The sequence below is a fragment of the Hibiscus syriacus genome, unplaced genomic scaffold (genome assembly GCF_006381635.1).
Source record: "Hibiscus syriacus cultivar Baekdansim isolate YM2019G1 unplaced genomic scaffold, ASM638163v2 tig00014064_pilon, whole genome shotgun sequence".
Lineage (NCBI taxonomy): Eukaryota > Viridiplantae > Streptophyta > Magnoliopsida > Malvales > Malvaceae > Hibiscus > Hibiscus syriacus.
This window is the reverse complement of record NW_024062313.1, coordinates 140,816-154,182: the sequence shown is the minus strand read 5'-3', so window position 1 is coordinate 154,182 and position 13,367 is coordinate 140,816. Positions and strand designations below refer to the sequence as shown.

General features: G+C 37.9%; 1 protein-coding gene and 1 pseudogene across 2 annotated transcripts; one reads left to right on the top strand and one right to left on the bottom strand.

Moving 5' to 3' along the window:
- The first annotated feature begins 161 nt into the window (after positions 1-161).
- On the top strand, positions 162-1,762 carry LOC120206840 (annotated as a pseudogene).
- A 923-nt stretch (positions 1,763-2,685) lies between these two features.
- LOC120206839 (protein CELLULOSE SYNTHASE INTERACTIVE 1-like) lies at positions 2,686-13,115 on the bottom strand. 2 transcript variants are annotated; one of them, XM_039206414.1, is made up of 8 exons: positions 12,988-13,115; positions 12,375-12,539; positions 11,450-11,523; positions 7,854-10,911; positions 5,118-7,662; positions 4,174-4,628; positions 3,217-3,333; positions 2,686-3,097 (listed from the first exon to the last, which is right to left on the bottom strand). In XM_039206414.1, the coding sequence occupies exons 2-8, from the start codon at positions 12,375-12,377 to the stop codon at positions 2,957-2,959; spliced, it is 6,393 nt and encodes a 2,130-aa protein (XP_039062345.1). In that variant the 5' UTR covers positions 12,378-12,539; positions 12,988-13,115; the 3' UTR covers positions 2,686-2,956. The 2 variants fall into 2 exon arrangements, with proteins under 2 accessions (XP_039062345.1, XP_039062346.1); XM_039206415.1 differs by lacking the exon at positions 12,988-13,115 and adding an exon at positions 12,798-12,927.
- Positions 13,116-13,367: the final 252 nt, after the last annotated feature.

Genomic DNA, 13,367 nt, shown 5'->3' with positions numbered 1-13,367 from the left:
AAAGGACAGTCAGATGATGGGCTCAGATTGGGTTGAACAGCACAGAAAATTTTGAAAACCTTCTCAAGTTTTAGCCCATATTTTGTTTTGGGGTCGGTGACGGCACATTTCAACGCCCATATCAATTACAGTAGGCAGAGAAAGGGTTTCGCGGTGTGCTCTACCAAAATCGATCGCCAGTCGCAGTTCATCGTTTAAACCAAATAAGATTTGAATGCAAAAGTTGTCAAAATGGAGTGCGTTGTTCAAGGAATTATAGAGATGCAGGTAAAAATTCACATCAAAAGTATATAATATATTTTTTAATTTTAGAAATTTACCTACTCTGAGGATTACGTTAAGATGATTTTTGTTTTGTTTTTGAGATTTGCAGTATGTTGAAGCACTCGAGATTCTACTTCAAGGCCTTTGTGGGGTTCATAAAGAACTCCTAAGGGTCCATGAAATTTGCCTTAAAAGCGGTCCAAATCTTGGTAGCTCTTCACATTCTCACTGTCAAAAGCTTTAATTATGCTTACAAGTCAAAGGATTATCGGGAGATGAAAGCCTTTTTTTGGCTTCTGGTTTAATGTTGTGAATGAGTTTCCTGCTTAATCATATCGTAATTCATGGCTTCTTGCTTTATTTGTAATAAAGAATGGTTAGGTTCTGCTTTGCTAATGCTTAGAATTTTACAGGTCTTGTTGCTTCAGAGGTCAGATTATTGTGTGATCTTGAGCAGTCTGAACCTACTTGGTAAACTGGAGTTTCTAGTTTTGTTAATTTTGGATATTTGATTGTTTATTATAAAAAGCCTTCTATATTTCCTGTAGGACTGTTAAACATGTTGGAGGTGCAATGAGGGGTGCTGGGGCAGAGCAAATTTCTGTTCTGGTTAGGAGTATGGTAGAAAGCAAAGCAAGCAAAAACGTGCTTCGATTATTTTATGCGCTCGGATAGAAGTTGGATCATGAGCTGCTGAGGGTGGGGTTCACCTTTCGTTTCCAAAGGGGTGCTCAGATAACTGTAACTGTTCCATCCGTCAGTAAGATGCTAAAACTGCATGCGACAGATGATGCTGTGTCTGTAACGCCTGGTATACAGCTTGTTGAAGTCACTGCCCCTGCAACATCTGAAAATTACAATGAAGTCGTTGCTGCTGTGACTTCCTTCTGCGAATATCTCACACCGTAAGAAATTTATCTGCCTTCTTAAGATGCGTGATTATGCAGAACTTATCTTATCCAATTCCTACTCCATGCTTAGAAACCAATACACTAGTTTATTCTTGGTTTCTTAATGATTGATAATAGTGACTATAAAATATGATTCCCATGTATGCCACTGGTGATCAAACTTGACAGATCCTATGGTTGTATATGTATGTAACTCATACAAGCTTTAATGTTTAATTTTACAGGCTGCTGCATTTGTCAATGCCGGGTGTTTCAACCGGTGTAGTCCCTACGGCTGCTGCAGCTGCTGCATCTCTGATGTCCGATGGTGGGGGCACAACCTTGTAAAATTGCAGAATGTCAATAGTATACTTTTGCATAGTTGATGCTTCATTCATCACATTTTAATCCCTTTGATGTGGCTATATAAGATGCTCTGTCACTGCTGTTTTTAATCTCATGATGAACGGTTATGGCATTAAAAAGAATGGGGGGAATTCGTCGAATTTCTATATGGAAGGTGAAGAAATTAGTTAAGCCTTAAACCTGGAATTCCTATCCTAGAACTTCTCCTAATTGATATGTTTGATTGCACGTTTGTGAGATAAGCCATGATCCGGTTAAGAATATTGTATACGTGATCTTAATATTCGATGTTTTCTTGTAGTGTTGGCATTTTATACGTCATATATGATTTCATAAATGAGTTAAGATTTTGCTACATTTTTTTGTATGATTAATATGTTGAATATATCAATATGGTTTTATTTGTCATGTATTGAAAGTTTCATATTAGACTGTTTTCAAGGATTGAGTTTCAGAGGTGGGCACAGTTACTGACATGACTGTCCTAGTTTTCATGTAGTAATTCTGCGCACAGCAGGGAAACCTAAGGTTAATTTGCATCAGGTTTTAATCAGGGATGTAAATGAACCGAAATTGAATAAATAAGGATATGTTCATGTTCGATTTTTATTTTTAAAGGTGCTCATGTTGGATTCGTTTAAGTTTAAATTTTAATATTTTGTTCGTTCGTTTAACTTTGATAACTTGAAATTTTTAGTAATTAGATGATTGATTTTCAAGTTTGAACCGAATCTCTTAATCAATTATGATATATATCATATAAGAAAAATTGTGAATAAATATAATAGATTGTATGTTGTTATAAAAAATCGTCTAAATTAAAATCAAGTAGTATTATAATATTATAAACAATTATAATTAAATTTAAACAAAAATTGAAACAACTTAATTCTATTTGATTTGACTCAAGAATTTATTTTTAAATAAAATTTGAGTTATAAAATAAGATTTATCAAATCAAATAATATAAATATTTTTTTAATTCACTTGATCGAATACCAACAAAAGCTTATGATGTTTTCTCCTATTGTCGGTAAGAGTTTCCTTAGAGCTAGCCATATGCCTATGCTAAAGGCTTCCAAAACGATGAGTAGGTAGTGCCTCCTTGTAACGAGGCTTGGCCCAATAAAGAAAAGAAAGAAGAATTACATGAAAACACATTGAATTATATAAAGCCCTTATTTTTGCTCTCAAATTTTACAAAGCACACCAACAAAGAATCATATTACAACTTGTGTCACACAGGGAAGTGCAAGAAAAGAATCATATTACAAATTAAAACGAATACTTTACTTTCACAATTGAATACACTACAGGCGTCAAAATCACCATTGGACCATGTACACTGGGATGCCAAAAACCAGAATGTATGTTCCCTTCTCAATCATCACTTTGCGGGCAAAAAATAATAATAATATTTACCTCCGTCGCATTCTTCATTTGTTAGACCACTGGAATTCAATTTCCAAATTACGTGATGGCCCGCTTTTACTTTGGGGCAATAATGTATACTCCCCTGCGACTGACCCAAGCATTACAACCCGATCGATTTGGATTGTAACTTTTCCAAAGGAACTCTGTTTTCGTAAAGAATCAAATAAAATTTAGAAACAACAAAAGAAAACTAAGATATGAGCATGTTCACATTTCTCTTAATAAACCAAATCCAGCCATTCAATAATACTGATACACTTACCTTCCCCATTTTGCTCTTATTCTTGCAAGATATGTGCAGCTTCTGGCCTTTTGGAGGACTCTCAAAAGTCCACGCAAAACTTTCATCCCACTCTGGATTTGGACCAGTTGATACAATCTGACAAGTGACAAATAAGTAGGCATAAGCAGTAATTAAAGTTTGAGGGAGGTTAACGGATAACGAGCACAGAATGTTTCCAAGTGATTCTCAAACCAAACACAAATAGACGGAACACACATTCATCCAATTTGTTTATCCAGCATAATAAACAAAGCTTCGGAATCAACTGTACTTCCTGAGTCCCACCCTTGTATTGAGAAAAGAAAAATCCCCTTTCATTCTAATCTTAACACTTTTAGCTTAAAGTCCAAACCCAAACATCAGCAATGTTATGTATCCATATACTGGCAGCATTTTAAAATGTTCACCTCTCTCTCTATATATGTATAAACAAGTCAATTTTGAGGACACCAGCTGTTAAGCATTTCCAACCTAAAATCAATTAATTATAGGGGGAGTGACTTGAAGATGTCCGATATTAAACTCAATGGTCAAAACTTCACAGATGTAGGATAATATTACTTAATATTCCCTCCCACATGCAGCTCAGGGGCTACATGTGAACAAACTCACAAGAGGGACACAAAAAAGAGAACATATTATAATTCTATAACATGTTAACCAACCTAAAATTAGTAATCAATTAGTAGACTTGAATATAAGACCACAAGAAAGCCAAAGCCAAAATTTCACTTATGTGGAACAACACCACTTAACAAGCACTCAGGAGCTGAAGCTCAAGCAGTGTAGGGATGAAAAGGCTACTCCAAATCACACAACTAAATGTATAGTTCTACCAAAACATTGTGTGATAACTTACAAAATCAGAAAGAAATGTTCCAGAACTCAATTCAGAGTCAGATAAACAGGATGGATAAGGATATGGAAGCATCTTACCTTAGTCTGCCGAGGTGGGGTGTTTCCAAGAGTAAGTTTGCAATAGACACTTGGGTTCCCTACTGATTGCTTCATATTGTTACCACGCTTAATTATCACCACCAATGTTCCAGGCAAGCACTGCAACAGAAATTCTGCCTTCTCCTGAAATCTAGGTGGGCCAGACTGTATTAAATACTGCAGCAATGGGATTGCATCTGCAGCGGCAACTGATTGAGCTCTTGAAACTTCAGCTGGGCATGCTGACCAAGCTTGCCTGAGTAGAAAAAGAGCATCCAAAGCAGCTTCTTGAGTTGCCTCAGAGCCTGTCTTGAGGGATGTAACCAAATGAGGAATACTTAGTGTTGCAGGCTCAGTTGCTCTCAAACGTGGGAAGTTGCTAAATAAAGAATTTAGAGCTTTTAGATACTCCTCATTGACAGTTCCAGAAGCCCATAAGTCCTTCTCAATAGCAGCTGCGAAATATTAACAGAAGTTACATATAACGGAAGCAAAAGCTTGTATGAAAACGGAATCTAAGGAACAACGGGTTACCAATACCACTTTAAAACAAATGGAGAAAAGGTAAAACAAATAAATTTCAATGCACTGCTGGTCTTTGAATAAGATATATTGTTTGTTGGTTCTTCTAAAACCTTCACCCATGATAAAGAAAACTAAGGTGTATACAGACACACAAGCAGCACTGTGATTATTTCCCAGTAAAACAATAAATGGGTGCAAAAAACAGACAATTTACAATGCAGCTTATTTTATATAGCTGTAGAGCAACAATCATAATGTCAATATATTTTTCAGACTATGACAACAGGGAAAGAGTGATGTGTTATGGTGAGTTGGTGACACTCAAATCTTTTTGAGGAGCGCACCAAAAAAATGATAATGCAGTTAGAATTACCAATCTACACATATATAATAAACTCCAACAGAGCTTGGGAACTTACCAGTTATGGCTCTGACTGTTTCACTAGAAGCATACTCTTGAATAGTATGGTTCGAAAATAGAAGTTTAACAAACATAGCAGCTTGAATGGATGTCTCGGGATCACTTGAACCTATTAGATCCAATACAACCTGAACACCCCCAGCCTCAGCAACTGCTCTCTTATTTGAGCGACTATACATCACAAGATTTTGCAGAGCACATATAGCTACCACTTTCATTTCTTCTGTTGGTTGGTCTTCAAGCACATTAACAAGAGCACGACAAGCTGAAACAGCATCAGCACTTCGAGCAAGTGCCTCATTCTGAAAAAGGTCCCCAAGAGCCAATGTTGCCAAAAGCCTTGCCTGCTGAGCTTGGGTTTGTGGATCCAAGAGATACTGGGATAGTGGTACAATTGCAGTCTTAGTAACTTTGGTTTCTCTGATCTTCACATTATTGAGTAATACTTCCAGTAGTCTTGCAGCTGTATCCTCACAGTGATGAGATCTCAGAAGTTCTAAGAGAGCCTCTATGGCACCACTTTCAGCCATCGCTTCAGCACTGGTCCCATCATCACTTTCTAATACCAGAAGAGCATTCAATGCACCAATCATGGTTCCCTCTGAACCTGAATGCAGCAACCTTACCAAAACAGCAACAGGAACTTCTAGATAAAATTCAGAACTGAATTGCAGAATGCTAGCTAAAACTGAGGCAGCTGATTCCCATAAAGCATGTGGAAGTGAAGGGTCAGCTTGCAATATCACTTTAGACAGCTCACTGACGCCACCCTCTTTTGCAATTTCATTTGGCCAAATTAAAGCAATGCTCACAAGAGCCTTTACAGCTCTCTGTTGCAAAATATGTATGCCAGAGCCAAGAATTCTTATAAGGGGACTTATTACTTGCTGTATCACTGCATCCTTCTGAAGATGTTCTTCTAAGAGTAGATGTGATAGAAGCTCTGATGCCAACTGCTGAACTGCAGGAGCAGGGGAATCAAGAAGTGGAATAATGGGTTCTATAGCTTGGTGAGAGGTTAGAGTATGATCAGCACGGCACTGTGGATGCTCCAGAATATTTACAAGGACCTGTAATGCACTATGTTGTCCATCAGGTCCAAATTCTGATCTGGACAACAACTGAAAAAGGGGCTCAACCACTTTTGCAGCAGATGGTCCTTTACCTATTGTAGCATTATTTGTCAATATTCGGAGCAGTTCTGCAAAAGCAGCACATAAGAAATCTGGCGCTTCATGGAGGATATCAAGTATGCTTTCGATTACCCCAGATTTCACCATTTCCATCTTACAAGCAGGCCTGTCTTTCCCTAACTTCACGAGAGCTCTTGAGATAGCTTCTTGAAGAATATAATTCTTCCCATACAGAAGGCCTACAAGAGGTATTACAGCCCCATGTGCTGCAACTAGTTCTGCCAGTTGTTCATCATCCACGAGTTTATCTAATGCACGGACAACTGAATGATGAGCAGGACCGAACTCAGTTACAAGGAGAGACACTAGAGGCTCAACACAACGAGCTGCAGCTATGGTGGACCTGATTCTTGTATTAGAAAAAAGAACACAACACAACTCAGCAGCATCTCCCTTCAGTTCCATTGAACAATCTGTTGAAAGGATTCTGCAAAGAACATCCACTGCACTCATTTCAAAATCAGCAACGACAAGTGCTTTAGAAGGATTTTCACTCAACAACCTAATTAACGCTGCAATAGCAGCATGTTGTTCTCTCTCCATTCCAGTATTAAGAATCTCAACCAAGGGTTGAACAGCTTGCCGGGCAGTCTCAGCATTTCTGATATGGTCAGCAGAGAATAGGCTTTCCAATGCTTTAGCAGCACTAAACCTAGCAGCTCTTCCTCCAAGACGTAAAACTGCTATAAGTTGACCAACAACACCAAATGCTGCCTCATGTCTTCGAATTTCAGCACTGCTAAATAGGATCCCCAATAGGTCAGTAGCAGCTTCCTCTGTTGCATCTTGAGGGCTCAAAGAGAGATACTTAGTCAGAGCTTCCAAAGCTCCCGATTCCACCATAACAATCTTATTTGAAGGACAGTCTTTTGCAAGCTGAATCAGAAGCCCAAGGGACAGAAAAGGTGCACCAGGACGGTCTGGAATTGGTTTAAGTAGATCAACAAGGGCAGGTATTGCTTTTCGAGAAGTTGCACCAACCCTAATGTCTTCAACTCTAAATAACCTCTCAAGAGCAACTTGATCTGGATACCGTATCAAAGCAAACTCCTCAGACAATTCAAGAAGTTCTTGTATATCAGCATCAGCACAGCCAAGCAAAGAGATGAGACCACCAGCAGCCCCTGAATTTGCAACAGACAGGAGAGTCCCTCTACTACCATTACAGACTAAACTGGCTATTGCTTGTGCAGCAAAATATCTGTTCGCTGAAACCTCTGACTTCACTAAATTTGCAAGTACTGGTATTGATTTCATTGTTCCATGTGCTCGAATGATATCTCTATCTTGGAATAAGATTGCTAGCAATAATGCACAAATCCATATGCTGTTATCTTCCTTAAAATCAATCTGCAAATTACCACAGAGAATGTTAATTTTTCAATAAAAGTAAAAGATAATATAGCCACAATTGCAGAATAGGGAAACACGGAATAATATCAATGCCATCTCAGAGAAATTTTATATATAGTTGTAAGCACCATAAGTTCTATTCTTATCAACATTATTTTATATAAATAATTAACAAGAGGATTGAATACCTGAGCATATTGGGAAGATCGTTGGGAAATTCTCTCGGTGACAACTTCAACGGCTCCAGCTTCCATTATTGGGATTTTACTCTTTTCATCATGACAAGCAAGGACAGAGAGTAGCCATATAGCCAAATTTTCACCGGAAATAATGGATGTGCCAATATCAGATTCCCCATCTGTGCCTTCTCCTTTAGCATACCTACATATACTAATGGCATCCTGATCATCTTCTTGTGGATTTGCCAATGAAGTCTCTCTAGAACCAAGCATCGCAACAAGTGATTTAATTAGATAGATAGAAGAGTTTGATTGATTGAGATCTTCCACCATTTTATGGTGATTAACTTTTGAAGCACATATAAGAAGAGCAGTGCCACCAATTTTGACCTTTAAGTTTGTGGAACTGGTCACCCTTCTAGCAATTGATGGAATGCACTCAGAAGCACTAGCAACATTCTCTCCTACAATGACAGGTTGAGCATTGCAAAGTCGTGACAATATCTCAATAGCTTTATCCTGTAATAAGGGTGTTGCATCAGCAATGGACGAAACTATAGGAGATATGCTTTCTGGAAATTCAGCTAAAACTGCCCATGTAGGTTTTATTTGTCCACCGTCTGATTCTGATCTTGACAGAATAGCAAGTGCATCTAGTGCCTCTCCTGTGGCAGCAGATTCACCTCTGGAAGACTCTAGAAAAGAAACTAACGCAAGAACTGTTCCCGCATGGTTCACAGAATCAGTTATTGCATAATCAACTCGCCTTGAATGGAGCAGTCGTGCTATTGCTGCTGCTGCATGCATCTTTCCAGAAACAGTTCCTTCACGTAAAACCCTTGTAGAAGGCAGAATAATTTGTTCAGTAATAGCCATCTCCGATATCTCGGTATCCAAAATAAGATTTGCTAGAGCACATACAGCCTTCTCTGCTACTTCAAGAACTGAAGAGTCAGACAGTAAAACTAAGGGAGACATTGCATCTCGAGCAACAGAAGCCACATCCCTGTTCTCCTTAATTGAAAGAAATATTGCAGCAAGACAGCGGCAGGATTCTACCAAGATGTTTTCTGATTCAACATTTAGCAACTTCATGACTGACAAAAGAGTTTTTAAGGCATTGTTACTTTCACGCAAGTCCTTCCTGGTTTCAAAAATCCCAGCTAAAGCCGATGCTGACTTTGCCTGAGTTTCTTCTTTAGTTGAGTTCAATATTTTAATCATGGTCTCAATTGCATCATTAGCAGCACTACCTTCACGCAATATATCTTGGAAGGGGACCACTGAAAGCATACTTCTTAAAGCATCCAAAACATACACTTTAGATTCAGGTAGATCACTGGTTAATAATGCACTGAGCTGACTGATAGTAGCAGTATCGGATTTATGAATTAAATGGTTCAAAGTCTTTGCGGCAATTTCTTTCCCATTTGAGCTCCCATTCTTAAGCAGCCATAATAGTGCAGGAACAGCATCAGCACTTTCAACACATGCACGTATATCTTCACTGTGATTGCATAGATTCTTAAGAATCAATGCAGAATCTTCCTTGGCCTTCACAGAACCAGTTTCCAGAATTTGAACAAGAGGAGGAATGCCACCAGCAGCAGTAATGGCCCACTTACTTTCATCGTTTTCATTCGATAGAAGGCAAAGCAGTGCAACTGCACATTCCTGCTGTTGTTCTGATGATAGACCAAGAAGTGATATCAACATCTGAACACCTTCACGACCTTGAAGAGCACGCCATAGACTTCCTTCACTGTTGCAAAGTGCAAGGAGAGATCTTATAAGCTCTTCCTGAAGTTCATTGGTAGTCATTGTGATCAACCCCACAAGTAACCTTTTGGCATCAGAATTTGCAAGTTTGATTGAGAGTACAGTGTTCCCATACAAACTAGCTAGAGCTTCTATTGTACGTTCTTGCACAAGGAATGGTAAGCGAGGTTGGAACTGATTAACTAAAGTTTGCTCAATAACCAGAGGATCAGATGCTCTAGTAGATTCTGCGTTTTTGTCATAAATCATTAAAGCCGAAGCCAAAGCCCCAAGTGTGTCAGCAGTCTGAGCAGGTGAAGAACATGACTCGAGGCTTTGACCAAGACTTGAGATGACATAAGATAAACCACCAGAAATGTTTGCCAAAGCACACATAGCATTCTCCTGCAATGCTTGGGCATACTCACCTTGCATGAACTCTTTTGACGGAGCTATTGTAGCATTTATTAAAGCAGGAATACCATTAGAGTTAGCTATTTCCATTCTAGCTTCTTTGCACTGAGAAGAAAGAGACTTCAGAGCACCTGCAGCCTCGGCTCTCACAGGAGCTTCATTCCCAGGTCCTAACAGTTTAAGCAACTGTTTAGTAGCTTCAGCAGACAATATCTTCGAACAAACAGATGCATCTTCCATCATCATACACGCAAGAAGAAAGCATACATTAGCTTGAGTGCTTGACTTTCCAGTTATGAGCAACTTCACAAGTATATCAACTCCTCCAGCTTGTACTGTAGCTGCCCAAAATCCCTCGGTGCTGCTTGAGAGGTTTTTTAATGCTCCAGTCAATAAGTTATCAACCAAATCTCCTGTCTTCAGCCCATTCTGTAGCAGCTTCCAAAGCACTGGAACAACTCCCTCAGTTGAAAAAATCTTTGATCCAACATGATCCTTGGCACCACCTTGTGAAACAGCATAGATGGTCTTTGCTGCTGCAATTTGACCTTCTGCTGAGCTGGATTTGAGGAGACCAAGCAACGGTGGTATGCAGCCCCCAAGCAAGACTTTAACCCTTAGTTCATTCTCCTTACAAAGCGAGCCTAAAACAGTTGCAGCTTGGATCTTCACTCCAAGTGATCCTGATCGTAGAAGAGAGACAAGAACTGGAACAGCCTGAGAGTGTGATCCAACAGCACTAAAAGCATTTTCACGTGCGTCGATGAGTTCCAGCAATTGCCTCAGCGAATGCTCTTTCTCTTGTACTGATGAGGAACTCTGCCGCAACTGTTCAATGCACTGTGCAACACTTGCCAATGTCCCATCTGGATCCTCCATGCTGCTTGTACGATCCCTAAAGGTGATTTAAGAATAAGGTGGTCAATTTAGAACTATAATAGCTAATAATCATAGCATGCAAATTCAGTAAATGACCAAAGAATGGGGAAAGATAATATTATCTTGAACATCAATAAAGTGGTGATAAAGCAGATCCTTTCCAACAGTTAAAAACTTATAATTCAGAAGCAACAAGAAAAAAATGCACGTCTTATGACAGCAAACCAAAGTAGCCAACTGAAAACATAATAAGGCCCATGACAAGAGAATCCAAGTCAAATACACCGAAAAGGCCCAAGGGAAGTCAAAATATACATGGGATGGAGAAGCTAGGATGGCGACAAGCATATTCTGATTAAACAGTTAGCTAAACTCTATGCTGCTCTGCTGGTGTCGAGAAAAGAAATTTTATGATGTGTATTGCAAATTTCAGATTGCTCTAAATCTAGCGAGCAGCTTCAAGGCCAGGCTTCCCTACATTGTTCTTGGCTCTTCCAATGCAATGTGCCTTGCATCCTAGAATAAAATATGCATACAATATAGCTTACACTAACCTCAAACCCATTTTTATAACTGAATGTGGAGTTGGGGGCTCAGAATCTTGAAGTTTTGCATCCCCATTTTTTTCCTGCAAACAGGAGAGGCATAAAAAAGGTAATGATGTTAAAAACTCAAATTTATTCAATTGACTATCACTAGAGAGCCATCAACAGGTGAATGAAAGTATCCATGTAAAAACAATAAAAAAATGCTATATGATTACATTGAGAAGCTGCACTTAAGAAAGAATATGGAAATCATAAACAAGAAAAGCATTGCAGAATATTGTTCTGAGACAATCAAAATATATCCCCAATTTAGCTGATTAGTGTAGGGCTTAGAGAAAGTTGAAAAGTATACTTATAACATTTCATTTTCTATTGTCCTTTTCAGGACAAGATGGGGACTGGGGAGATGAGTATCATTGTTGTTTTGGGGACAGCAATACTAGCAATAACCTATCACATTCTAGTCTGAGAAAATCAGGAAAAAAAAACACCGCAATAATTGAAAAATGTATATCTAAAAGCAAATTTTTAGAGAAACTAAACCAACCAGTAGCGTTAAGGAATACTAATGACACACAGTCACCTCCCAGTATATTATTTTGAAGAATGTATATTTGAAAATCACAAATTAAATTTCAGTATAAGTGATTCTTAATAAACTTCCAAATAATTGACAATAAAAGTCTCGACAACCAAATAACTTTTAGATCTATCATTATGCAATTGCATTTCCATATCGAAGGTCAGAAAAGCTTATAGAAAACGAATTATCCACTAAAAGGATGCACTTATTTGTTTTAAAAAAAAATGCAAAGTGAGATATAAACATATCAACCACCTTAAACTTCCTAAATGTGTCATATCAATAAATTCACGAACCATATCCTTTGAATTACCCAAAAACTTATCTAGAAAAAAAATATAAACATACCATATCATTAGCAGCAAGGCTGCTGCCATTGTTGGCAGCGAACCTCCAAGACAGTGCCGCCGCCAGCTTTGCTTTTTATTGCGAAATTCGATGAATCTTGAAAAGAAAAAAAAAATCTCAGGCCCTCCTCAGATCCAGCCACTATCGTCAAAACATTAAAATCTCCTGCCGAAAAGTAAAAAGAAATAAGTGGAATAAGACTAAATATATAAGTCCAGATCAAGCAAAAATCATGATAATACAAAAAAAAAAAAATCGACCTCAAAAGAACACTAAACCAATAAATCTGATATTAGTAACTGATAGTCCAGAAACAAGTGGAGCAAAAGACCATATTTCAAACACACATATTTCCTTTTTTTTTCAGGAAACAAACAGAAAATAAATAAATAAATAATCCACTAAAAATGAACTGAATTTTACTAAAATGAAAATCAGTAGACAGCAGATCGAAGTCTGATACAAGAGGGAAATAGCAGAATGAATTAAGAGAATTTGAGAAGCTTAGATTTGGAAGAAACGACGCCGAATCATGAATAGAAAAGAGAACGAACAAACAAACAAAAGAGAAAAAGAAAAAGAAATGTAGATGGGGAGAGAGAGACGAGCAAACCTTTCAGAGAGAGAGAATGAAGAAACAGAAAGATTTGAGTTTAGTCTTTAATTGAGTGCTTTCTTTCAATTTCGTAGAAGAGAAGCCAAAGATGAGAAAGATAATAGAGAGAGAGAGAGAGAAATGTTTTTTTTACGAGGTAATGATGCTGCTTCTTCCTGTCTTTCTGTGTTTACGTTTTTATTATATATGGATCAACTATACTCTAGGTCATTTAATTATGAGTTTAGTAACAAATAAGTCACTTTTCTTCTAAAAGTTACAGATAGAACACTCAATTAAAATATTATTACAAACAGATCACTCGCTAAATATTAGAAGGAATTGTGAAATGGTCCTTTATAATTTTATTCCTTATAAATTATATATTATATAAATTT

Excerpts from the sequence above, each read along its gene's own strand:
- LOC120206839 (XM_039206414.1), bottom strand. Across the intron at positions 10,912-11,449 it reads GTTATAAAAATGGGTTTGAG|GGATCGTACAAGCAGCATGG; the intron begins GTTAGTGTAAGC and ends AATCACCTTTAG. Across the intron at positions 4,629-5,117 it reads AACAGTCAGAGCCATAACTG|CTGCTATTGAGAAGGACTTA; the intron begins GTAAGTTCCCAA and ends AATATTTCGCAG.